Source organism: Apus apus, chromosome 1 (assembly GCF_020740795.1).
Source record: "Apus apus isolate bApuApu2 chromosome 1, bApuApu2.pri.cur, whole genome shotgun sequence".
NCBI classification, from domain to species: Eukaryota; Metazoa; Chordata; class Aves; order Apodiformes; family Apodidae; genus Apus; species Apus apus.
Window position 1 is genome coordinate 82,675,398 of NC_067282.1, and position 27,748 is coordinate 82,703,145.

Consider the following 27,748-nt stretch of genomic DNA (forward strand, 5'->3'; position numbering starts at 1 on the left):
GTCCTATGCCTTAGTCAGCCTGCCTGAAAACTGGGAAAAAGTCAGGTACTTCACTCATGAATGGAGCTTTCTTGTCCAAATCACTCAGCAGAGGGGGGAAGGCAAAAGCGAACACCACTCCCAAGTGAAATTATGCCTTGTTTCCAAAAGTGACTGAATGGCCATTAAATCTGTCTTACCTTTATGTCTTGCCAAGTATCGACCGAGGAGAATTATAGAGCATAGTGTTACAAAGACAACTACAGCCACTATTCCTCCTATAAGAGCGTGGTCAGGTCCGGTCTGTCCAGCCAAAGCATTTGGATCTAGAGGAAGAAACAAAAGCAAAAGTGGTTCTACACAGACAAAAAATTGTCAGAAAAGTTCACAATATCGAGTTTTATACCAATCATCCTGAAAATAGGGCATTTTCCTCTTTAATATTCAGCATGGTTATTCCCACTTCTACTACCAGTATCTTATCAAGAACATAGAGCTTGTTGTATTCCCAGACTGTTAAATCCCTAAGGACATTACAGTTATGAAAAATATTACTCTATTCTTCTTTGGCAGAGGTTATTAAATGGGAAAGGTTTCTGGTTTTGTCCTCATAATTTTACAACTGAAAATCTGGCCATAGCTATTTATAGAAGGAAAAACAGGGAACTGAGAATTGGGGATCAGATACCATCAGCAGAATAGTGTCTGCATAATACATAATTTATAGAACTGATTCTCAGTGGGGATTCCGTATATATTCTCTTCCTCTCATTCCTATCCTATTGCACCAGAAATACAAAGGCAGATAAAGCACAGCCATGCCAAGTTCCTCTGCACATGGCTGAGTCTGTGTGAATTTGGTCAGATAAAGGTATCAGGCAACCTGAAAGATCATAATTCAATTTCAAGCATCAGTTCGTGAATTTACTATGAATACTCAATTAATGCCCAACATGAGCAAGCTGTAATAAATATAACAATGTATTAGCAGGTGCATTTTACTAACTCTGTGCAAAGCACCAGGAATACTGCCAGATTCAAGCTTTCTGTGCTGGTCCTTTGCCTGTTCTGTTGTCTGGTGCTTCACAAAAGTTGCAAATAGGCAATCATGGGAAGTAGCACTATTTAGGGGCAAGTAACTCTTTGGAGCTTTTGAACAATGAACCAGCAATCTGTGATTGTTAACTGACCTGAAAGATACAAAATAAAGTAAAAATTCAATCTCAGGATCATGGTAAGATTTGTATTTTAATGAAAATGCCTCTGCTATGAAGTAATAGTAATTCTCTCAGGATGCTATTAGCATGTACTGGATGTTGCAATCAGTCTGCCCTCCCTGCTTCAAGGGCATTTCCCTTGTAGGAGCTGGTTATATTCTACAAATAGTTTTCAAACAACTTCTTCACTTTGCAAAAGGGAAAGGCAAGGAAAATATTTACAAAGAAAGAAGACAAGTCTGTAAAGATGATAGAAGGGCCCCTGATAATACCGAGGAGGTGTGATTCCACGTTACCACAATTACACCGCTGATCAGTATAACTGTATAACACTCAGATGTACAGATACACCTACATACATACAACTATACAAAAATATAACATTATATAGATGAAACAGAAGAATTATGTTTTCCCTTCCTTTTGTAAGCTGACAGGCATACTGAAACCAGACTGGAGCACAGTCTGATACTGCCACTGTTACAGATCCAGTTCTGCTCTTAACAATCACTGAACCCAGCAGGCATAGCTTTGTCACTTATTGCTGGCTTTATGAGCTTACTCATCTTTCCCTTCTGACCTTGGGGCATCCACCCACAGCACTTCTGTGGACATGATGTCAAATAGTAGGTACTGATCTCAGAAAAGCTAGATATGCCTTAAAAAGTCAGCAGTGCCTGCTCCCTCCTCCATCTCCATGAATCTCCTGGCATGGTGCTGCTGTTGGCTGCACTATGCCAAGTATGTAGAATCAGTTCAAAGGGACATTGGCTCTATTTTGGTGATTAAAAAGACCCTGAGCTCTGTTTGCCAGCAGCCTTGCAGGGAAAAGCAAGAAGCTCTTGCCTCCCCAAAGCAAGAGCTTGGAGTGCTCAGCCATCCTTTCCCATGTCTTGTCAAGGCTCTGTTTTCTGAGGGGGAAGGAGGAGGTGACTTCTTGCTTGAGAAAATGGAAGGTGACAGCTTGCTGCTGGATTGCCAGCCTGCTTGAGCTGTCTAGCAAATTCCTTCTTCTGTGGAGCCTGTAGCAACGTTGCCATAAACCTCCTTCCTGCAGCAAAAATTTGGCCTTTAAGGAGCTGCAGTGTCCCCAAGTACTGCGTCTGACCTGCAGGAGATGCTCTTCCCCAACACTGGGCCAGGAGCAGGATGAACATGTTTTCCCACTAAAAGCTAACTCCTGCTAGTATATGAGCAGTGAAGTTAAAGAATGAAAGGAGATATTTTAAAGGATAATATACTTTCTGATGCAGTGTATAATCCAGGGAAGGGTTAGCACAGCACTTTATCTAGAGGCATTTTTTGAAAAGCTAATTGCAGTGTACAGCCTTAGCTCACTACCCAGCTTTACAATGTATCTCCTCTGTGAGCTTTAAAAAATGTTATAGATAAGAATCCTCACAATATACTGAGATGACTATGCTTCTGTTGTTTTGCCCTCAGGTGATTTCCTATATATAGTCCTCCTCTGATATATACCTGTGACGGCATGAAGTGATGTAAAGACAGCATAAATATAAGGTTCCCACCTATAAGAGTGGATTAATGAGATTCTACTACTGCCATTGGTTGAAAATTTTAACTTAAAAATTAATTTAGGTATTCATTGGAATGCAGAGGTAGTATTGTGTTTCTGCTGTAATTTCTTAACCCTGGTATCAAAACCAGATCATACTGAAAAGTACAGCTAGACAAGTTTGTCCATGAAAAAACTTGTTCATGACCTATTACCATTAAATTACCACTCAATAACTTTTTTTTTTTTTTAATTTAATAAAAATCAGAGGAAGGAGTGGAAGAAAGAAATGGAAGAGAAAGAAATAAAGATCCTCAAAAGTGGCTAGCATTTTCTTGAGAAACAAGCATTCTTTCATCTCAAAATTAAAATTTGTACTACATAAACAGCATTCTGAACAGCCTCACAGAAATAATCTCCTCATAGAAATATAATGTTAGCATTAAATATAAATATGCCTTACATTATGCATAGAGAGTAATGCACTATTCTTTTGCCTCTCACGAAATGACCTAAGCCCCAAGAGTGAATTATAGATCTGGGGCTATCTATCATTGCATAAATAATTACTGTGTCAAAATATGCCTGAACAGTATTTGAAAGATAGAAATATATGGATTTGGAAACTATATAATTTTGTATTTTAGGTACTTAAGCAGTGAATATGTATATGCATGTATTCTGGGCATTTGTATTAGCAACTCCCATTAAAGATCCTGAGAGTGCTAAGTTTGTATTTGTGCACCAACCACTCCACAGTTTGCTTTCCAAAAAAGCAGATTATTTTTAGATTCCAATTATAAGCTTCATAGGCTTTACCAGGTAAATCCTACCATGCCACACACATAACTCCAGCAAATGGAATCCTAAGTATGCAGCTGTGCAATAAATACTTAGAATCCGGCTGACCCCATTAAAAAAAGAAAAATAATTAAAAAATTAGATTGCTCTGTTCCTGTTTTAAATACATACTGTTTTTTACTGCATGAGCACAGGTAGTGGCAGTAGTCATGGCCTGAAACAGTGAAATTAAAATTTTGTAACCACACTAGATCTTCTTCAAAGATCAGTTCTTTTTATTTCATCCTTTGATGAGACTAAGGAAATCTTATACCAAAATAATGACACAAAAGCTCATAATTCTTTTTTGTTTGTTTTTATCTTAAATTCAGGAAGCCCCTTCAAAATACTGATTGCTGATGCTGTGAAGTCACACCCATTTCCAGCTTCTGGGATTTGCCGATTACTGCTTGTTCACAAATGCAGAGAAATACAACACTTAAAATGACTAAAAGGAAATACATATATATAAAAACATAAAATTCATTAATAAATGGAACATATCAGACAAATTTTAGCCCTATTAAATAAGTATCTATGTGCTTTTTACGATCTGCTAAAAAAGTTTCACTGTAGAATATTTTTATATGAAACCACACATTAGTTAAGCAGAGAAATTCTGGGACATTTTTTCATGCTTTTGCATTAAGCATATGCTAATTATGAATCTAATTTCATTTTCTTTCTACATAAGTTCCCTTCTTATTTATGCATAGCTGACTTGACTGAGCAGGCTGCAGGAAAGGATCAGATAACCCTTCCCTTAGCAAAGGTAGAACAAGCACATTTGTGAATGCTGAAGTGGCATATTTTGGGAATATTTGCTTAGGTAGCCCCCTTTATTGCAGACCATTATTAACAAACATGTGGTTTTGGTTCAGGAGCTAAAATTTAAAAAAAACCCAAACACTCTGAGCATGAGATGTACGTGGGCTTGAGGCATTCAAAACAAGAATTTGTTTTGATCATTTCTACTTAAAAAAAAATTTGAAAATAAAGGTCCTAATTTGCTGTGGAGCCTTCAATAGCATTCACAAAATGAAGATGTATTAAGCAGATGCATTATTCATAAATTACTGTTCCTTAGGCTTGGAAAAGAGCAGGCATGTCCCATTTCTCAGACAACTACTGAAAGCACAAGCCTACAGTCACTTCTACTGATTTAATGAATAATCAGTTTCTGAGGCAAAGTAGAACTGTGCCAGTAAAAGATCCTGGAGCATGGCTCCATGTTACAATTTATGTGGCAGGAAAATCTCTTCAAGTGACTCCTGCTTCTTTCCCTGTATTCAGGGACCTGTTATCACCTCCATTACAATTTGCCAATATTTCATACTTTTGCAAAGCAGTTGTTTGAAGTGCTTGGCTCAAAATCAGATCAGTAAAGCAATGTGCATTTTAGGGTGGGGAAACCCAAACCCCACATAAGCTAAATAAATTGCTCTGTCATAATGAAGGGCTGTTGAATTGTTGCAGATGAGGGAGGGTTTAAAACAAGTGGTGGGAGCCAGTAAACAATTCTGGAGAAAATCTAGCAAGGAACAACAGATCATGAAACATCTAAATCTGCACTACTTTTTAGTGCCTTAGCCAGAGGAGATGAAAATGAAAAAAACGATGGGAAGCAGGTAATTTCGGGTATTATTAAGTCTACCAATGAGTGTAAGTTAAATTAGAAATATTACAGAATCACAGAATAACAGAATCTTGGGGGTTGGAAGGGACCTCGAAAGATCATCTAGTCCAACCCCTCTGCCAGAGCAGGGTCACCTAGAGCACATCACACAGGAACTTGTCCAGGCAGGTTTTGAATGTCTCCACAACCTCTCTGGGCAGCCTGTTCAGTGCTCTGTCACTCTCACAGTAAATAAGTTTTTTCTGATGTTTACATGGAACCTCCTGTGTTCCAGTTTGCAGCCATTGCCCCTCATCCTCTGACTAGACATCACTGAAAAAAGCTTGGCTCCATCAACCTAACACTCGCCCTTAACATATTTGTAAACATTGACGAGGTTGCCCCTCAGTCTCCTCTTCTCCAAGCTAAAGAGACCCAGCTCCCTCAGCCTTTCCTTATAAGGGAGATGTTCCACTCCCTTAATCATCTTTGTGGCTCTGCGCTGGACTCTTTCAAGCAGTTCCCTGTCCTTCTTGAACTGTGGGGCCCAGAACTGGACACTATTCCAGATGCAGCCTCACCAAGGCAGAAAAGAGGGGGAGGAGAACCTCTCTTGACCTACAAACCACACCCTTTCTAATACACCCCAGGATGCCATTGGCCTTCTTGGCTACAAGGGCACATTGCTCACGGTCATCCTCCTGTCCACCAGGACACCCAGGTCCCTTTCCACTACACTGCTCTCCAGCAGGTCAGCCCCCAACCTGTACCAGTACTTGGGGTTGTTCTTCCCCAAATGCAAGACTCTACACTTGCCCTTGTTGAATTTCATCAGGTTTCTCCCTGCCCAACTCTCCAGCCTGTCCAGGTCTTGCTGAATGGCAGCACAGCCTTCTGGTGTGTCAGCCACACCTCCCAGTTTAGTGTCATCAGCAAACTTGCTGAGGGCACACTCTGTTCCCTCATCCAGGTCAGTGATGAAATATTGAATAGTACCGGTCCCAGTACCAACCCTGAGGGACTCGACTAGTCACAGACCTGCAACTAGATTCTGTCCCATTGACCACAACTCTCTGACTTCTCCCTTTCAACTAGTTCATGATCCACCTCACTACCTGATCATCAAGACCACACTTCCTCAGTTTATGTATGAGGATGCTGCGGTAGACAGTGTCAAATGCTTTACTGAAATCAAGATAAACCACATCTACCACCCTGCCATCATCTATCCACCTAGTAATTTCCTCATAGAAGGCTATAAGGTTGGTCAAACATGACTTCCCCTTGGTAAAACCATGTTGACTGCTCTTAATGACCCTTTCATCCTTGATATGCCTAGAATAGCGCCAAGAATAAGTTGTTTCATCACCTTTCCAAGGATGGAGGTGAGGCTGACCGGTCTATAGTTACCCGGGTCCTCCTTCTTGCCCTTTTTGTAGACTGGAGTGACAATTGCTATCCTCCAGTCCTTAGGCACCTCTCCTGTTGCCCACAATTTATCAGAGATGATGGAAAGTGGCCTAGCAATGACCTCTGCCAGTTCGCTCAGCACCCCCGGGTGCATTCCATCTGGACCCATTGATTTATGGATGCCCAGATTGCTTAACTGATCGCAAACCAAATCTTGATCTACCAAAGCAAACTCCTCCTTTATCCTGACTTCTTCTGGGGCTATAGGGATCTGGGGCTCCCAGGGAGAGTCTGCAGCAGTAAAGACAGAGGCAAAGAAGGTATTCAGTACCTCTGCCTTCTTTATATCCTCTGTCACCAGGGCACCCACCTCATTCAGCTGTGGCCCTATATTGCCTCCAGTGTTAGTTCTATCTACAGTGTATTTGAAGAAGCCCTTTCTATTGTCTTTGACCTCACTAGCAAGGTTTAGTTCCAAGGAGGCCCTAGCTTTCCTAACTGCCTCCCTATAACCTCTGACAACAGTTCTATATTACTCTCAAGTGGCCAGCCCCTCCTTCCATGATCCATAGATTCTACTTTTCCATTTGAGTTTGCCCAGCAGCTCCTTGTTTAACCATGTGGGTCTCCTGGCTCCCTTACTTGATTTCCTACCCATTGGGATGCTCTGATTCTGAGCAAGATCCAGCAGCTGTCCTCTCCTAGTTGGTTTGTCCACCATTTGTTTCAAAAAGTTATCATCAATGCATTTGAGGAACCTACTAGACGGTGAATATCTGGCTGTGTAGGCCGTTCAGCAAATACCTGGGTAGTTAAAATCCCCCATGAGAACCAAGGCCTGTAATTGCAAGGCTTCTTTCAGCTGCTTGTAGAAAGCCTCATTAATTCCTTCATCCTGATCTGGAGGTCTGTAATAGACCCCCATAACTGTATCACCCATGCCAGCTTGCCCCTTAATTTGTACCCACAGACTTTCCATTTGCTCCTCATCTGCCCCTGGACAGAACTCAATACATTCTAGTTGCTCTCTCACATAAAGAGCAACTCCACCGCCACGCTTCACTGACCTGTCTTTCCTAAAAAGGACATAGCCAGCCATGATGACATTCCAGTCATGTGAGCTGTCCCACCATGTCTCTGTAACTGCCACCAAATCACAACCTTTAGACTGCACACAGACTTCTAACTCCTCCTGTTTATTCCCCATGCTGTGTGCATTGGTGTACAGGCATTTCAGGGAGTGAGTTGAGCATGCTGTTGGCACCAGCATACCCTTTTTTTTTTTTTTAATTTTTTTTTTTTTCATTTTAGCTTAACTTCCTCAGGAGAGATAGCTTGTGTGATCATGCTATGATTATGCTAAAGGTTACTTTTGTTCTATAACTAGTCTGAGAGAACAGGTTGCTGCAGGAGCTCAGACCTTATTATATATCAGAAAACCTATAGGAAGGACGCCTTTAGAAAAACCCTAGGAGACAAAAGCTGCAGTCAAAATCTGTGCCCAAAAATCAATTTTTCATTAGAGGTTGCTCTCTGTTGCAAGTACTTTGGTGTCAAATATGGCACAGGTCCTGCTTGAAGCTTTCTCACATGGTTAGGTGACATTTAAATCTTGTGAGCCCTTCCCACCACACCTTTTCTTTCTTACCCCCATACCTACTCCTCCTGCTCTTGTCTCATAACAGCTCATATTGTGCTATTTTTGTAATTCATTTAAATAGGTAGTCAACCATGAGGCACAATGTCATTAGAATCATAGAATCATTAAGGTTGGAAGGGACCTTAAAGATCGTCAAGTTCCAACCCCTGTGTCACGAGCAGGGAACCCTACCACTAGACCAGGTTGCACAAAACCTCATCCAACCTGGCCTTGAATACTTCCAGGGATGGGACATCAACAACCTCCCTGGGCAACCCATTCCAGTTCCTCACCAACCTTATAGCGAAGAATTTCTTCCTAGTATCTAGCCTAAATCTCCTGTCTCTCAGTTTAAAACCATTACCCCTTGTCCTATCACTGTCTGATAGGACATTTCTCTGATGAAAGGCCCCTCCCCAGCTTTCCTGTAGGCCCCTTTCAAGTACTGGAAGGCTGCTATAAGGTCTCCCTGGAGCCTTCTCTTCTCTTCTTAGAAACCAGAGATTTCTTTCTGCAGCTTATGGAACAAACTTGTTTTTTAAAATGTATTTAGACAATATTGTTTGTCAGATTGAACCAGAAAGTCTACATAATTTTTAACTGTCCTACAAATGTAAGCTTTGGCAACACCTCTCCCCGCATCCAAACCTCAATGGAAAAAAGACTAAAACAGCAATTTACTCACAATATGGATAGGAGGTAGGACTTGAGTGACAGCAAATAAGGTATTTGCTTTAGGAAAGTGGCAGCAGTGCTGTCTGTGTTAAACGCTGGTAAGTAGAATTTATCCATTTTATCATCTTAAATTGGGCATCCCAGAGTTCAATTTTCCTTGCCTGGCCTGGAGTGCTGAAACAGGTACTTTTAATCTCATTTAGTAATATACTGCAAACTACTAAAATACATGTACACGAAACTTGTGAAAGTATTGTTAAGGGGGAAAAGAAAGCTTCTGCACCTTCATTTTAATTGCAAAGAGTAGCTGCCCAAAGCAGTTGGCTGTGAAATTCCTTGAAAATGTATTTTGTTATTAACTAATTCTGAACTTAAAATATGTGACAAGCTTCTTTTTCCTTCAGAGCCTGAAGCAAAGAAGAACAAAACAATGTACTAATATACAGCATATATAAACTGCTATTTTAATAGTTGAACATTATCAACCATAGAGAAGATGGGCAGAATAACAGTTTACTTGTAAACCTTCAAAGGAATTTATAACCTTTTCTTCCTGTGTTATCCTGTGTTACTGCAGTAGTACATTTGGCACATTTTGCCACTAAGTGATTTTTTTTCACAATGCTGGATTATATATACTTTCCCATTAAGAAGAGCCCACATCCCAGAGGATAAAAGTCCCATGCTAGTATTATAGCAGCTGAACCTAAAGCTCCTTTTGAAGAGAATTCTCATGAATCTACGATATCTTTCAGTGGAAAGAAAAAACCCAGATTTCTTCTGATGAGTAAGTAGATGGCCCTTGTCAAAGGTAAATAAAAATACTACCCATACCTTTTCATTTTTTAAATATATTTTTTGCAATACTAATCAGAGAGCTGTATACCTACCATGTTAAGATGAAAAGTTCAACAATATTTTTCAGGGTCCTTAGAGCCTCATTCCAGATTTTGTGCTTTGTGTCATTGACACATTTTATAAAAGGTTGTGGGTTTTTTTGTGGTTGTTTGGGTTTGGGATTTTTTTTTTTTTTGGTGGGTTTTGTTCTGTTTTGTTTTGTTTCCCTTAATGCTGCTGTAAAAGCTCTAGTTTCCTGAAGGGAACAGTTCCTCTAATTAGAGCACATAAAATACTTTTCTTATTGACAACATTGTATTTTTGTCCATCAATCAACTCATTAATTGCTTCAGATTTTGTCTTAGGAAAAAAAGAACTAAAATCTGCAATTTTTGCCTTCCTTCTATTTTCTGTAGAGGATAATTAAGTCAATTCAGGATTTGAAGAAATACTTACAGTCTATCCAGCTATAACTTCTGACTACTGAATTAGGAGGCTGTAGGGAAAGAGATAACTGTCACAGATGACTGTAGAATTTCTCTGTTAAGATTCTCCTGTGAATGAGTGAACTGTCGGCTTTAGCAACAGGTAAATGATACCTTAAATTTTCTTCCAGCATTTTAATTTTTATCTCGTGAAATTCTAGAATGCTCAGTGCCTTCACTGCAGAAAGCAAAAGAAAGCAGAAGAAGTTTTGAAATTCAGCCTACTAGAAACTTAAAAAAAAAAAAAGGAAGAAAAAAAAAAAAAAGGAAGAACTCATTCTTACTTAGAAAATCAAGATGCATGACTTCCTACATTTTAAAAGTGTCATCTTTCCTCTGATGACTTTCCATCAATAACTATAGGAGGATCTCTGCTCTTCTTGGTTTTCTTCATCAAAAAAGGACAGGCACCAGCTGGAGTAGGTGTGTGTGTGTGTACACAACTCTTTTTCCTGCCATCTGAAGTTAATTATCCACGCAAATAATGAATCATCTCTAATTAACAGAGAAACTGGAGATGCCAATATACTCTTCTCCTCCCTTCCTTGTAGTACCCTAGACTTGTAGCTTTTGGTCAGTTCTTAAAGCCTTTGTTTTCCTAGAGAGAATATGAATGCAACTGTATGAGCTGGGAGTGTGGAGCATGTGCTCAGCAGAGTTTTCTCAGTGTAGGCATTTCTTGCTGTTTGCTGTTGTAGGGGTTGGGGCCAGGCACTCAGATGGTCTCTGGCAGTCTTTCACAAGCCATGAGAAAGCGACATATTATCACCACCACTACACATCATGAGCTATGGTGAGATTGCTAAGAGAGTAATTGCTCAAAGCATTTAAGAAAGTTATTCTGCTAACCTTAAGGGAAGTCCCAATCATTTCAGCCTATCAGAAAGTGGTATAAATGTTTGTACTGTGACTTCTTTGCCACTTTGTTTCTCTGCTATCTGTTATACAAACTCCCTCACAGATTGCTTCTCAGAGCTAATCAGTGCCACTGCACAGCTCAAATAACAAATACTACCTCAAGTAAGCAGTGATAGAAAGACATGCTTTCAGCTGAGAAATGGTATGAAACAAATGGAGAAGCTCAGTGAAGTGTAGAGATAGAGACAAAGCTGTTCCCAAAGGCAGACACTAGGGAGGAAAATGCTTTCTCACCAGTAAAGCAGAGCCACAGACATAAAAAAAGCCAAGAACATGCATGATTGTATAAGGATCAGAGAGGCACGAACAGATTCACAGTTGCAGATGGTACTTTGTACTGAATATGTTCATAAGAGTTTTAAAACTAAGAAGGGCAGCCTTAATTTAATTGAGAGCAGCTCTAATTAAAACTTACTCTATGGTGGAAGAAAACCTATTGTTTGAATTAATTCTTTATGCTTGTCATACTAATTTTTTCATACCAAATCAGATTAGAATAATTATAAGCCTATAATGACATCAAAATACCCTGGTAAACCAACCAATTACATCCAGAATCTGACACCTTCTTCATGCTGAATAACAATTGAATCTGTTGTGGGACTACTCTGTATGCGTAATTGTAATAGAATTTCCTCTTAATCAGTTAACAGTGTATTCTATCTGTCATATATCTCTAGAATATTAGCCAGGGATACTTTCAGTTAAGGTAACTGATACAAAAGAGGCTGTTGACTGACCCAGCTCATCTCAGAAACATAGATGTGACAGACAGTAGCAGAGACAGTCTGTTGTAAAGCATAGACTAAAAAAGAGTAAATTTTTGATAGGGTGGTGAGCACCCCTTTTAATAGGTGAGGCATCTTTTATAGATGTTTTAATTAGGGCATAGCATCTTATGTAAATTCTTTTGGACAATGGCAGTATCCATTAGTGTAGTTTCTGTCCAAGCAATAAAACTGTCTTCAATTTGTTTGAATTTTTGCCTGTGGTCTAATTGAATGCTATCCATTCTTTATACCAACTCTGTACTAATGGAAGCAATATTTTCCCCATTTAATAATGACATGCTTGATGGAATTCAATATCTTAACCAAATTCTCCTCTGGGAACATTAAGACTTTTTTGTTTTTAGATGCCTTAAAGTTAAATACCATCCAGCTATCAGTAAGACACTATTTGCTCTTGATGTCATTGATTGGTAATGGATTTGCTAAGAATAAAGTTGATCTTTGCTTTCCTAAAGGCTTCTTGTATTCATTAAAAAAATGAAGCTACACAGTTTTTTTGGTTTATGGGCCTATTCTTTTTGAAGTCAGCAGCAGTCATTCATTTCCAGCAGTACTCATGATCTGTATTGTCAACATCACTAGCTGTAATACATCCAGTTTCTACCAAGGGGGTCACGTCCACACCAGTTTGTAACTGACAGATTAATTTCCCACATTCTCTTGAGACAGCAATGAGGACTGAGAAAATCAGAGGTCCACTGTAATCACTATGTATATTTCAGATTAAATAAATGTGATAAAAGTCTCCATCTGGCCGTTGATCAAACGTGCAGAGCCAGGCTGATTTTCAGTGACATATTACAATATGTCTCTTGTAACAGTCCCTAATGCCATCCTGAAAATTACTTACATTTGGGATTACTTGACTACGGCAGGCAGAAATATTACTCACTGTTTAAGTGCTGCCTACTGGGAGTATGGGAGACGTGGTCTAATCTTAAAGTTGTTAAGCAAGGCATCAAGAAATAATGGGGCCATGTTTATTTTACTAAATGCCAAGTGTGCTTGCACTATTTGAAGAAGGCAAACCCAATTTAACAGCAGCCTGAGCCTGTTCCTGATGCTGGAAAGCTGTAAAAAGTCTAATGTGCGAGAAAGAAGTGTAACTGGTGTGCTGGAATGGTTCTTGAGGAGAATTTTGAAAGTCAGAAAAGTCCTGCAAAAAATGTCAGTAGTTTCAAATTATAGTCTTATCTGCTGAAAAAATGCAGGCCTCTCTCTGGATAGAAATCCAGGGCCTTTCATTAAAAAAACCCCAACCAGCTACCCAAAATAGAAACAATAGGAATTTCAAGTGAAAAATAGAAAATGATGCTGCCACTTCTCCTTTTACTTTCAACCCTCCTTGCAGTGGTGGTTTCAGTATGTGGAGAGACAAAATTTACTGCATTACTGAAGGTGTTTTGAAAAAATTATAGTAAGAAAGAAAGGCTGGGGTAAAGTATGTGTGGGATATTCACAGAACAACTAGTTGTGATTAGAAGGGCTATTCATATGGTTTACAGCTCCTTGAGGTTTACAACTCGCAGAACAAAACCAAAATTAATACCAAATTTAAAACACCAGTGCTTACCTTTTTAAAAAAAAGACAAAGACCCTAGCCAAAACATGGCTATTTGTGGTCTACAGTATCATAGTTGTACTTCTTGATGAACCCCAGAAAGTGTACCAGCACGCTCTATGTAAATCAAAGTGCTGCTCAGCAAGGAGAGCTTGGGCCCTTTAAATTCTTATTGTAAAGCCCAGCAGAAAGCTCTTGTTGCTCTACATCTCTTAAAAGGACAGCATCTTTGCACTGCAGTGGTTACAATTTCTTTCCTTCTATCCATTAGGCTGTAAAATGTTCTTCATAGCATTCGTGAGATTAGGAACTATCTCATGGCATTTTTTCTTTATAAATATTCTGCTCATCTCTTACTTGATCTCTTCAACAAGTAACTTTCCCTTCCTTCCCCTATTTAGTTCTTACTCTAACTGCATGAAATTTTCTATATAATCCCTTCTCCCTAAATTGTCTCATTAGCCTACATCACTTGGCATCCACTTCTACTTAAATGAAGTGGTTCATTAAATGAAATTTCCTCTTAAAAGGCATCTAAAACCTTAGTCCTCTCTTTAGGAAAGCATGAACATAAAATGTGAAAGCAAAAAAACAACATTCCAAACCAAGCTTTTAAATGGCACAGAGCAACTGCAGCTCTGGGGAAAAGGACCTCTGGGTCCTGGTGGACAACAGGTTGACCATGAGCCAACAATATGCCCTTGTGGCAAAGAATGCCAATGGTAACTTCAAATGCATTAGGAAGAGTGTGGCCAGCAGGTTGAGGGAGGGTAACTTCATGTGGAATACTGTGTGCAGTTCTGGGCTGCCCAGTTGATAAAGGATAAGGAACTAGTGAATAGAGTTCTTCAAAGAGTTTCCCTTTGAATTATTCAATGTGCTTAAGCTGATTAAAAATAAAGATGCAGTTCAAAAATATTATTCTGATAATTATGACATTTTGTTTGAAGCAGAAGCTTTTGCTACTCAGCAAAGTTTTAGTTATGACTACCTCACTAACACTTGTAACAACAGCATTCCCAAAATGAAACTAGTAGATATACAGTCAGATGAAAACCAGAGATTCTTGCTGAAAGGTTGAGAATATGAAGCCAAATGCAGATATTTCAAGCTTTCTGATATTACAGACCTTAATTCAGTAAAACAGGCATGCAACAAATGGGGCTTCAGATTAAGGGCTTTTGTTGAGTTGGAACTGGAATGTTAGATCTCAGCTTCAGTTGACAACACACTGACTACTAACGGAGACACAGATAATCTACAGAAGGAGCTAGTATTCCTCAAGCTATAAAAAGCAGTGTTTTTAGCCTTCCTTGAGCTCTGGAAAACTTTAGCAAGCTGCTCCTCCTTCTGCAGAGGTGAGATTCATGAATTCAGAGCCCATTGTGACAGGTTCTCTCTGACACCAGTGTGTCTGGGTCTAGTAGTGGAAGCAGAGGCAAGCCCGTGGCGCTGGGCAGTGCATAATCAGACAGTCCTCCTCACTGGTAGCAGCCTCTCATCAAAGAGCTGCTCTTGTCACCTGGGCCAAGGAGGCAGCATGTGGCCTGTTCCTGCAAGATCTATTTTAGTACTTAAAGCGGAAAGGTTTTTTTTACACCTTGCTCTCTGGCAAAATCATAAAAATGTGCACTTGCTCTGCCTAGCAATGACTTGGTCTACTTTCAGCGATGCATAAAGCCAAGAGGTTGTTGAGGTGTCCCTCCAGGACACCATGCTGGTGACACCCTTTGGAAGGAAGCTTAGTTTTTCCAGGGATAAGTGCAGAAAATCAATACTTGCCAAACAATAAATATTTGGGCATGTGCTTTGGCAAAGTGTTTTTTATACATGCCTCAGTTTCCCCAAAATAAAATTGAGGCTCATGAACAATGAATGATCTCGAGTTATAGAATGACTTATAGAACACTGAATAGTTTCGAGATACTGCAGTATAGGGGTAAGGCAGGTACACTCCCTTTCCTTACAAGCAGTACTATATATAACAGTATTTTAAAACATCTGAAATGGACTTTTGTGGTTTTAATTTTCATTAAGTTTTATTGGATACATTTTTTTTAGATAAAAGGAACTGGTTATCTATTATTATGGTTTGCATAATTAAGAAATTAATAGCTGGATGCCTATATTTCTGAGAGATGAGACTGAACAAGATGGCCTTACACAGCTACATGACTAAAAGTAATTCACACCAGGCAGCTGATGAAGGTAAAAATAAACAGAAATATGGGAATGAGCCAGAAATAGGATTAATTTACTTCTAGATTATGGAAACAAACATAAATATTAGGAATGTTATTAAACAGGTCAACATGAACCCTCAAGTTCATAAATAACCTTGAATTAAACAGGACAAGTTGTTCCATTTTAATAATAGAATTACTGAAGATGTAGGTCAGCTGATACAAGAAGCAGCAGAGAACTAATATTTTTTAAATTAAAAACGATAGTCTCCTAGCTTCAGTTTTCTTTTTCATGCCAGTAATATCTACCTTCTCATATGTGCTAATAATTTATGCATTACAATTAAACAAAAAAAAATATAAATACTAATACCATTTTATATTTAGCTACACTAACTTCCTAAAATCTCAGGGGAACATTTAAAGGTTACTTCCTTTATCTGTATGTTATTAAATGCAACAATACAGTTTGGAACTTTAAAATTACATGAAGCAAGCAAATGCGTATCTAGCTGTCAAGGTTTCAGTGAAGAGTATTACAAGGTAATCCTACCATTGTAACTACTGAGCAACAAAAGCAATCACAATAATTACTATAAAAAAAGCTACAAAATGTTACTGTTTTGAAATAATGTGTATACAGACAGAGTGATTTATTTTAATAACATCAATAACTGTTCAAGAACATGAACACATTTGTGCCTTTCATTGCTGCCATAGGGTATGAGTGGTACTATAAACTAGTATTGTTCCAAAAGTTATCATGTCTTTGCAAATATAAGACATAATATAATAAATTTCACATATGCTAAGCATGACAATCCTGGTGAATTATACCCAAAAATAAAGGAGAGCACTCAACTCACACCCTGCAGAGGCTGGCTAGTTAGTGGCTGCCCACATTGCTACACAATAAGGGTTGTCAAAGTGGTTGAGGGCTGGAGGACATTATGTATGAGGAGACGCTGTGAGAATTGCTTTTTTTTCAGTCTTAAGAGGCAGCTATGGGAGGAAACATCATTGCTATCTTCAGCTGCCACATGGGAAAGAGAAGAGATGATCAAGGTAGACTTTTATTAGAGGTGTGCAGAGGTAACAGGCAACGGACACAAGCTGGAACATGGGAAATTCAAATGAGACGTTAATTACAAGGACTGTCAAACACTGGAACAGGTTACCCAGAGATGTTATGGGTTCTCCACCCTTGAACATATATAAAACTCACATGTATGAGCACCTGAGCAACCTGCTCTATGCTGGGCTTGGATCAGATGATCTCCAGAGGTCCCTTATAACTTATATTATTCTACAATTCTAGGAAATGGGTCATACACCACCAAACTGAAGAATACACACACACACGCACAAAATAGAGAGGTTTTCCAGACTTCTGCATCTTTTGGATGCTAAAACCATACTATTGCTTTAAGATATACTTAAGTGTCAACTTACATTGTTGCCATTACTGTTATATCAATACTATCAAAAATTCAACAGACTCTCCCATTATTTTTCTTCTGCCTTCTAGTACTGGACACACTTGGATCGGGGAGCAGAAGTTAGCATAAAACTTTAGAAATTATATAACAAAAAGCAGCTTTATGTTGGCAGAGGAAAACTCTATGTGATATAAAAGGCCTTATCTTCCTCTAATAATTTTTTAGAATTTTTTTTCTTTATCTCAAAAACAGGGCCACAGCAGCCTTTCTGAACAAAAAAGCAACCACACTAGATTATTTCAGATAATGTTTTACAAAGCATTATACATAACAATAATGTCAAAGATCAGGAAATTGTTCCAATGGAGTTTCCATCAAATTATGTTTACAATTACTGAGAGGTTAGATTTACAAAGGAATGAACTGACATTTCAGTGTTTCATGGCAATTGCAGTATTTTGAGTCTGAGGATTTCAGTTTTATAGCCAGCTTGACAAAACTAGTGTAATTCTGTTTTTCTCAGGTATAGCTAGATTTATTTATAGCAAGGTCAACTCATTTGGTATGTCTTGTATCTCTTTACTCACTAGAGAAATTGTCATGCAAGTAAAACTCTGGATGGTGGTGTTTTTCTGTAATAGCAGGGGGTAAGAACCAGCAACCACAGAAACTGCTTCTTTGCCTGTCTGACTTGATATTCAATGCACAAAACATTTTGTAGATAAAAATATACTGCAGCTTATCTCCATGTAATAACAGTGAGCATGCATCTTTCAAAGTACACTGTAGGCCTCAAGCATGGCAGGGGCTCTGATGGGACTACTATATGCAAGGCCTCATCTAACACTCTGACAACTAAATCTATGACCCAAATATTCTCCCCAAACCTGGGGAGGTAAAATCCTGCTGCAAAAATTCTGATCTGAAATTTTCCTTCATCCCCACATTCTGGAGTGCATCAGCCATCTCTCTGATCCTCCTGCTCCCCCCAGTCCCTTCCTCTTTGGTAATTTTACTTCTAGGAGAGGAAGATTTCTCAGCAAATCTGCTAGTGATATAATATCCCAGCTATATTTAGGAGAGTACTTCCACATAGTTTTCTGGGTCTTCTGCCTTCCAAACCTCTAGCACCATTCTTCTTCTCTGTTACTTTTTCATAAAAGATGCTCATACAGCCTCAGCAAAACCAACACTTAAAATTACTTCCGCAGTGTCACAAGCATCTGCTTAAGTCCTATTATTGCCTTGCAAGCTATTGCACTGCTGTTATTGCTTTGGAAATTAAGACGTACTCCTTGTCCCAAATGTAAGTTCCATGAGACCACTGGCATTTTTTTCTGATCATTGTTACTGTACACTCAGGATGAGAGCCAAATTCTCTCAAATGTCTTTAATACATCTTAGGTCAAATTTGAGCAACAAAGTCTTGAATTACGTTCACAAAAGTGTGTCTTAAGCCATTTAAAGGACAGTGAAACAAATGTGTCCCTGATGAACACTTCCTTGGATAACCATCATGTGCATGGCTAGAGATAGCACAGTTTTGGTTGTGTATCTACCTGCCCCATAAAGTTGTTTTAAATTCACAAAGTGGGTGTCTCTAGCTCTAAGTTGCCAGAGAGCCAAATTTATTTTTTTTTACCTCAAGAATGTTAAGCACACACTTGAAAACACTGAATTCAAATAAAATTGTACTAGTCACAGACAATTTTATTCAAGATGCAACATTAAGAGGAGCAAAACTATTATGGCTCACTAAGGGTATGGAGATTAACAGGGAATACTAAAATATATACAATGTTGGCACGCACAAAAGAGGGTGAAACCCCCTGAATATCATGAGAACATCACCACATCAAAATTATATGGTATGACTATCACTGCTATGAGACAGAAAATAAGTGAAGTCCCAAGAAGCCAATACAAATATTATCTGAGAGGTAAGGTTTTGCGACCTTAATTTATGAAAACAACACTCTTGAATGGTACTGGCTGGAGCACTGGTAGAATTAACACCTCAGTTATTGTACCCAAAGAACAGCTGTGGATGTTGTCTACTTGGACTTCCATAAGGCCTTTGAGGCTGTTTCCTGTAGCATTCTGATGAAAAAACTGGCTGCTCATGGCTTGGATGGGCATACACTCGGTTGGGTAAAACACTGGCTGGACGGCCGGGCCCAGAGAGTGGTGGTGAGGAGAGTTAAATCCAGCTGGTGGCCACTCATAAGTGTTGTTCCTCAGGGCTCAGTATTGGGAGCAGTTCTTTTTAACATACTTATCAACGATCTTGATGAGGAGATTATGCACCCTCAGTAAGTTTGCAGATGACACCAAGTTGGGAGGGAGTGTTGATCTGCCTGAGGGTAGGGAGGCCCTACAGAGAGACTTGGACAGACTAGATTGATGGGCCGAGGTCAACTGTATAAAGTTTAACAAGGCCAAGTGCTGGGTCCTGCACTTGGGTGACAACAACCCCATGCAATACTACAGGCTTGGGGAAGAGTGGCTGGAAAGCTGTCCAGCAGAAAGTGACCTGGGTGCTCTGATTGATAGGCAGATGAATATGAGCCAGCAGTGTGACCAGGCAGCCAAGAAGGCCAATGGCATCCTGGCCTATATTAGAAATAGTGTGGCAAGCAGGACCAGGGAGATGATTGTCCCTAGGCATTGGTGAGGCCACACCTGGAATACTGTGTGCAGTTTTGGGCACCTCAATACAAGAAAGATATCAAGGTGTTGGTGCAAATCCAAAGAGGGGAAAAATGCTGGAGAAGGGCCTTGAGAACAAATCTTATGAGGAGTGGATGAGGGAATTGGGGTTATTTAGTCTGAAGAAAAGGAGGCTGAGGGAAGACCTTATCGCTCCCTGAAAGAAGGTTGTAGCAAGGTGGGTGTTGGTCTCTTCCCCCAAGTAACAAGCACCAGGACAAGAGGAAACAGCCTCAAGCTGCATCAAGAGAGGTTTAGACTAGACATTAGGAAGACCTTTTTCACTGAAAGGGTTGTCAGACATTGGAACGTGCTGCCCAGGGAGGTGGTTAAGTCACCATCCCTGGATGTGTTTAAAAGTCATCTAGATGTGGTGCTTAGGAATATGGCTTAGTGCTGGACTTGATAAAGTAGGGTTAATGGTTGGACTCAATTATCTTAAAGGTCTTTTCCAACCTAAGTGATTCTCTGATTTGATGATTCTATACACCAAATATCATACTGCCTCTTCTTTGGCTTTGGCTTTATTCTCTGTTGACTAGCTGTCCTTAGAAAGGCAAATTCCTCAGGGGCAAATAACTCAGAAGGTGGAGGCAGTAACACATCTTTTGTCTCACCTCCCTTTCATGCTTGAGCAAGTGCATGCTGACCAGCAATGGTATCATTTGGCCTTGGGCATGATTAGAATGTTTCAACATTCCTAATGAGATCTAAGCTACTTTTAGCTGGGTAGTTCCTCAACATTTCACCTATGAATGAAGCCTGTATTTGCATACATCATATATGAAGGACATGCTGTCACTAATATATTCTGTTATCCTTCATAATTATTAATTTGATTCTTCACTGTGTGTTCTATAGAATACAGACACTCAGTTAAGAAATTGATCTCTCTCTTTCCATCTCCATCTTGCATCAGAGGTGTATACTTGTGAAACGGCAGTTGATTAGAACAACGTTAAGCACATTTACATTTAGTTGATAAGGTACATGACTCATTTATGTTCACAACTATTCAGTTTAAACAATTCCATTTTGGTAGGAAAGGAATTTATAGTTAATTGAGTAATTTTCTATACTGTTCATATTTTTACAGGATCATAGAAGAAAACAGTGCATGTGAAATCTTGAAAAGTTTTCTTCTAAGCACTGCTATTTTACAAAATTTATTTTCTAGTTATTAAAAGAAAAGCTATAGAAGTATATATCACATTGTTGAGTGTTGCTTAAATGTGCTTTTTGAAACATCTGCTTTTCAAGCTTTACCTGTCGCATAACAGACAAATTACTGCAAGACTTTTTTTGCTAGCAGAGATATCTGCCATTTCACAGAGCAGCTGCAGAAAAAAGAACTTGACTTGTCTTCTCCTGAAATATGCTGGAAACAAAACTTCCCCAAACAAAACAAGTGCTTTGGTTTTCCAATATGTCCATGAAGAACACCACCAGCCAAATCTTCAAATACATATTGTCATGACAGCCCCTCATCAAAGGCTTAGTCATGAGCAGTTTAACATTGTGTATGCTTTGTGCTTGCTTTACTTCAGTATCTAACGATGCAGTCTTTCTCCCCTCTGACTCAATGCATGTTTCAGGCTTTTAAATATTTTAAACAACTTAAAACTACTACTAAGGATTGTTGGCTGACAGAGATGTTTCTCAGCCAATAGAGAGCACTTCTGGGACCCTCTTTGTGTGCAATATGGTGGAAGATGTGTTTCTCCTTAATCCAAAGAATACAGAAACCATTCTGAAAAGCATTGAACAGGTATTTATCTCATGCATACATTTATGTTGTGGCTCGACACGCATCATCAAGCAGACTTCTTGAACCAGACTGATAGTCTTTAATGAAAGTCAGTCACATTATGTCAGAGCAGAGACCAAACTCGAGGAAGTATGAGCAGCCTGATGCAAAAAGACAACGCTTGTGCTGGCACATCCCCAGTGGCCAAGCCCAAGCAGTAAAATTCCAGGAAGAATAATATTTATAATTTTAAATTGGATATTTTGGCATAATGCTTTTTTGTAGACTGGTGATATTTTGGAGAACATAGAAGTGTTAGAACCAGGTACTACAGAAATCTTTGTTTAAAATGCTAACATATGAAATAAAATATTAAAAAACTAAATCTGTTTAGTCCATAGACACACACAAATACCGAGAGAAGAGCTAGAGAAAGTCTCTCCTTTTAATGCCCAGTTCTCATAATCTGTTTCCAAATTCTTCTGCCTCTTCATATAGCAACAGCAATATGGATAGGATTATTTGAGGAGTAGAATACTGCACAGTTTAAGAACTTTAAGTATAGTCCTTTAAAGAAGCAATACTGTGTATGGGATCTATGACACAATGAAAGTACGAGTTCAGGGGGTTGATTAAAGAGAACAAAATGAGTGTTGTGAAACAGTCCAATATAACACTTTGAAATGTTTCATGTGTCCCAGTTGAGGAGACAGAAAAAAAAGGTGGCTGTGATTGCTTTTCATAGCTGACAACAGCATTTTGATATCAGATCTCCCTTTTTGAGGCAGAACCTGTGTCATACAAGCAGCTGTGCATCAAAACCATAATATTCTTCCAAAGAGCTACAAGAAAGGCCTGAAACATAAAAGGACTGATAATTATAACAGCACAGATATAACGAGCTCTGAGTGTAATTGAAGGTGAGTTGAACTTTTTTTTTTTTTTAAATAATTAAAAAAAAATCAAACTTTATTTAGAACATATTTAGAGCAAGTTATTCTAGTGCATTTTAATAGGTGGTTTTTTTTCATCTAAATTGTACAGGAATCTCTTATTCCCAGAACACCCTGAAAACTATGTGATTCATTTCAATTCGATACACATCATGAAACATTTTAAACAAATCTTAAAATAATTATAATGGATAAAATGTTCTGATGTTTGTGGAAATTTTGGGAAAAGCAAAGCCATGATTTTCTTTACAGCATTATGTGCTTATAAGTATCTTTAATACAAGAACGTAAACAAAATATTTTAAAATATTTTAAAGAAAGAGAAGAGACCAGAATGACTGGGAAACAGAGAAAAGAATCTGCTCTGTGATTACAAACCTCTTTCCTTCCTTTCTTCTCCTTTCATTAACTTTTGTTCAAAAACAATGCTGAATCACAGATATGCAGCCATGCTCCCTGATTTGTCGTACTTCCTTCTTGACAGAATGATCTAAAATTCATCACAAAGAGTTACTGCACTTGTGGATGAAACCAACCAGAACAAAGAAAAAGCACTGGATAAATTTTTTCTCTATATGTGGTAGAGATGGGGCAGGGAAAGGCGGATTTTCAGAGATTCCTTAAAAGAATAATGAATTAAAATGAGCATGCCCTCCTATTGGTAATTGCTCTTAATATTAGTAGCAGGACTAACAGCTTTATGTTACATATATATTTATTTCTATCATTCAGTTAAATTAAAATTAGTATTATAAATGTCTTCTGCTTGCTTCTTCCAAATACTGTCTCTTCACACATCATTTAAAAGAAACTATTAGGGATTCTTTTGATAGTGATAGGAAATTAGATACACCTTTCCTGGGATTGCATTATTGTCCATTTCTATTCTTATGGCACTAAAAACCAGAAGCATACCATTTCCTTTCCCCAACAGAGAAATAAATACATTATTGTATATCCCTGTGCATCTTTGATTTACTACACAAACACCACTGAAGGAGAGACTGAGCTTTAGGAAATGCTTCTGTTTCCTTGGGGTGCAAAATGCAGCCCACTAGTACACAGAACTTCTGGGTCCCTTTCCCACACTCTGAGAGCTGCCTCCTCCTAGTAGGAAACCAGCTCTGAACTGAGCTCTGTTTACCATTTATAACAGTTTAAAACAGCAATGGCACAACTCAGCTCATGCATTCTGCTTCATATTTTGCATGACTTCCTAAGTATTTAATGTAATCAAAAAGGGGCTGCAGAGAAATCTAATTATATACTCTCCAAGAAGAGTAAGGACAGGAATCGCTACAAAAGACAAACTCAGCCTCTGTTGAGTCAGAAGGAAACTTCAACTAGCAAAACCAGATTTCAAGTCAGAATACTAGCCAATGCTGTATTGTATCACACACTCACAGAATTGCTCTGGTTGGAAAAGACCTTTGAGATCATCAAGTCCGAACATTAACCGCACTAACAAGCGCAGTGCTAGACCATGTCCCTAAGCACCACATCCACACATCTTTTAAACACCTCCAGGAACAGGTGATTTAACCGCCTCCCTGGGCAGCCTATCCCAGTATTTGATACCCCTTTCAGTGAAGAAGTGTCTTCTACTATCCAATCTAAACCTCCCCTGGTGCATACTTGAGTCTACTTCCTCTTGTCCTATTGTTTGTACTAGGGAGAAGAGACCAACACCCACCTTGCTAGAACCTCTTTTCATGTAGTTGTAGAGAGCAATAAGGTCTCCCCTCAGCCTCCCTTTCTTCAGACTAAACAATCCCAGTTCCCTCAGCTGCTCTTCATAACACTTATTCTCTAGATCCTTCACCAGCTTTGTTGCCCTTCTCTGGACATGCTTCAGCACATCAATGTCCTTCTTATAGTGAGAGGCCCCAAACTGAAAACAATATTTAAACTCTGAGCACAGGTGAACAATTATGATAAACAAAAAGCAGATGGGCAAACAATACATATTTAAGATGTTTTTCCCTTTTTTTTCTTTCCTTTCCCCAGTTAGTTGGTTGCTCTTCTGTTGCTAAATTCCTTTTTGTTTTCAAAGAATCTCATTTTCTGTCCATTGAAGCAAAACTAAAGAAAAGAAGTGAGAAAATGACAGGGCAACTAGGCAGGTAAAATCCTTGTAAATCCTGCTCCGAACTGTTTAATATTCTGAATCCATACTTCAGGGAGATGAAAACCCTGTTCACATATGCTGAGTTGCACTGATGTCTGAAGAATTTAGTATAGATTTGGAAGCCTGACTTGTTAAAAAAATAAAAGATAGAAAAAAGCAAAATAGAGAAAAAGAAAAAAAAAAAGCGAGAAATTAAGATTCCTTTGATACGCTGGGGTTTTCTACAACCAAGCCTCACTGATTAACAAATGTATAAACAAACAGAAATTAGAACCAGTAGAAGTGGTCACAAACTGAAGAAGGTCTCCATTTAATTAGTATTCAAACAACTAGCAAACCATCTAGTTCATTTTGTTTCATTCTGAAACACTACTGGAGAAACAGAAAAATAATATAATTCCTAATGATTAAGACTACCATTATGTGTATTTCTATAGGCATCAGATTCTTTTCAAGTTGCTGGGACCAAGCCAGCATTCCAGGTTTTGCCTGAAGCAGCAAGAGACTGCTGAAATGAATTTTAACATCGCTTTTGCAAACAAAAGTATGCTTTGAGAGTGTACGCTCAGTTCAATTGCCTGCATATCACAGAAGCTGAGTCTTCTCTGCATCACCTAATGGAACGGAAGTTATATGCTCACTATATGTTCTTTAACATAGTCTAGCATTTTATGTATTACTCCAGTCGTAACATTGTATTAAGGTAAAACATACTTTTTTTTTCCTGTTATCAAAAGAAGATATATTTAGGAAATACTTAATGTGTAGGCCAGGAATCAACTTCTACACCTGCCTCACCAAGCCACCCTATTTTTTTTCTGTAACTTCTTAATATAGAAGCGTGGGGAATTTTGGTAGGAAAATCTGCATATGTATAAATTATTCATAAGTTATTACGTGCAAATATAAATCTGCCCTCATTGGTACTACACTCAAATTTACATTTGTGTAATGATCACCAGCTTGCTGTAATTTTCTAAAAAGTGTACCAAATGTTTTACTTGTTTGCTGTAATAAATGAACTCTGAGATGGATAGCAGTATGTTTACATGGTTTGTACATCAGTAGGGTTTTAATATTAAATTATACTATTAGTAGATTTACTTCAACTACATTGGATTAATGTACAGGGTTATTATTATTATTTTGATGTAATATTCTTGCAATTTTTAGTATTTTTACTGTGGTTAAAATATCTGAATTTGTATTACCCCTCTATACTCTTTATGTTCCCTGCTCCTACCCTTATTATAACATGTGGTCTTTAGGTTTCCTCTACTACCTTGGTAAACTGTGAAAATATTACTGCTATTACAACCTTGAGGCATCCATACAATATTTCTTTACACATACATGGTATTTTAGACTTCTAGGTTTATAGTAGTATGCTTGCCAATTAGTTTGATGGTTATTTTACCACTGAACTCAAACAGTAGTGGCCATGAAGAAACATTATTTTTTCCCTTAGAGCAGTAAGAGTCACATCTGATGAGCATTCTGTTACAGTATCTTTTTTTTTTTTTTTTTTTTTCTGATATAGTAAACTATATAGTAAATCCATTTTTCATTTGCAATCTGTATTTGCATTATCAGGAAGGACGAAAAGTTGTAACTTGTTTTTTATGGTTTTGTAATTTCATTGAAACTGTGAGACTTGGTAACAAAGAGCCTGAATTTGCAATTTATTTTGTTAAGATGTGCTACATCACTATTATTTGTGGCAATAATGGAGGGATTAAGCTGCACTCTCTAGTATCTCTGTCTCCTTCCAGACCATTAGACTTTTGCTGGGCATACTTACAAATAAAATTTTAAATTTAGGGGAAAACCTTGAAACTTCTGTAAAACAAAACACACTTTATTCAAAAGCATCCTTCAGGAATGCACAATGTACCTTACTGTTATGAGTAAGTGCACAAGTTGTCACCCATTTACTTTTACACTTTCACGGTTGAGGTCAGGGTACCTTTAAAAAAATATTTTTCAGTGACAAAAAGTTCTAGTACTGCCTTTTTTTCATAAGCCTTCAGAGTCAGCCTTGTCCTAGATTTTACATTCCATGCAGATAAAAATAAAAGAATATTTTATTTGAAAAAATAATATTTCAAAACATTGTAGACTACCTAAACTATTTGTCTTCAATAATTTTTAGCAAGACACATTCCATTTGAAACTGCAGCCGCTTTTTCTATTTACTAGACAGTAAGAAAGCAATGGTTTTGGTTTAGAGTTCTAAACAATTTATTCAAATCACAGATACATTTTCTAGGTAGAGCTAGATCCACAGCAGGCAGGAACTGACGAAATAAGTTCTCATGCTGTATGAAGACATTTCTCCAGCAGGCTTTGTTTCTCTCTGTTAAACCTTGTTTTGCCAAAAAATTATAGGAAGCCTCTTCTAAAACTATCTCAAGTCAACACAAATTTCTGAATGGCCAGCTCATGAGGAAAACAGGGACGCAGTAGTTCTTGAAAATGTTGATGATTTGTGTAATGATAATTGACTTAGTCTGATTTTGTAACATTTCTATCAAATTAGTTTTACCAATGCTTGCTGCGGTAAGTGAACTATATGGATACCAGAGTATTTCTGTTATGCTGACTGTATTCACACAGTTAACTTTTTTCATTACATGTCAGATTTAATTACTACCTCTCTTTCCAGCTATCTCTTTTCCAAGCTGAAGAGTGCTAGTCTGTTTAACCTCTCTTGGTACAGACACCAGTTTCAAACACCAGCCATCCTTCTCCTGTTTTGTTTGTCTTGTTGGGGTTTTTTTTGTTGTTTTTTGTTTGTTTGTTTGTTTGTTTTGTTTTTGTTTTGTTTTGTTTTCTCATTTCTACCATATAGTTCTGATGCTAGAAAACTAGAACTTCATGTAGTGTTTCAGATGTAGAGGTGAATATTAAGCACCTAAGGCACAACATAAGGTGCACTAGTTCAGGTGTACCACAGATTGATGCAATGACATAGTAAAGATTTCTATATGAGTTTCTAGTTCTCTCCTGCTGGTGACATGATTTTACCTGCCTTTTAGTATTGTCATTGAATCCTGACTTGTTTTCAAAGAACTAGATGCAAACATCCAACTTACAAAGTGTTATC

General features: G+C 38.3%; 1 protein-coding gene across 3 annotated transcripts in view; it reads right to left on the reverse strand.

The window, feature by feature from the left end:
* Positions 1-27,748, reverse strand: part of CADM2 (cell adhesion molecule 2) — a 700,736-nt gene that overhangs the window by 3,645 nt on the left and 669,343 nt on the right. For all 3 annotated transcript variants that reach the window (XM_051629665.1, XM_051629647.1, XM_051629656.1), the window contains one exon: positions 180-305. In XM_051629665.1, coding sequence (XP_051485625.1) covers positions 180-305 — 126 coding nt within the window. The remainder of the gene's footprint in view (positions 1-179; positions 306-27,748) is intronic.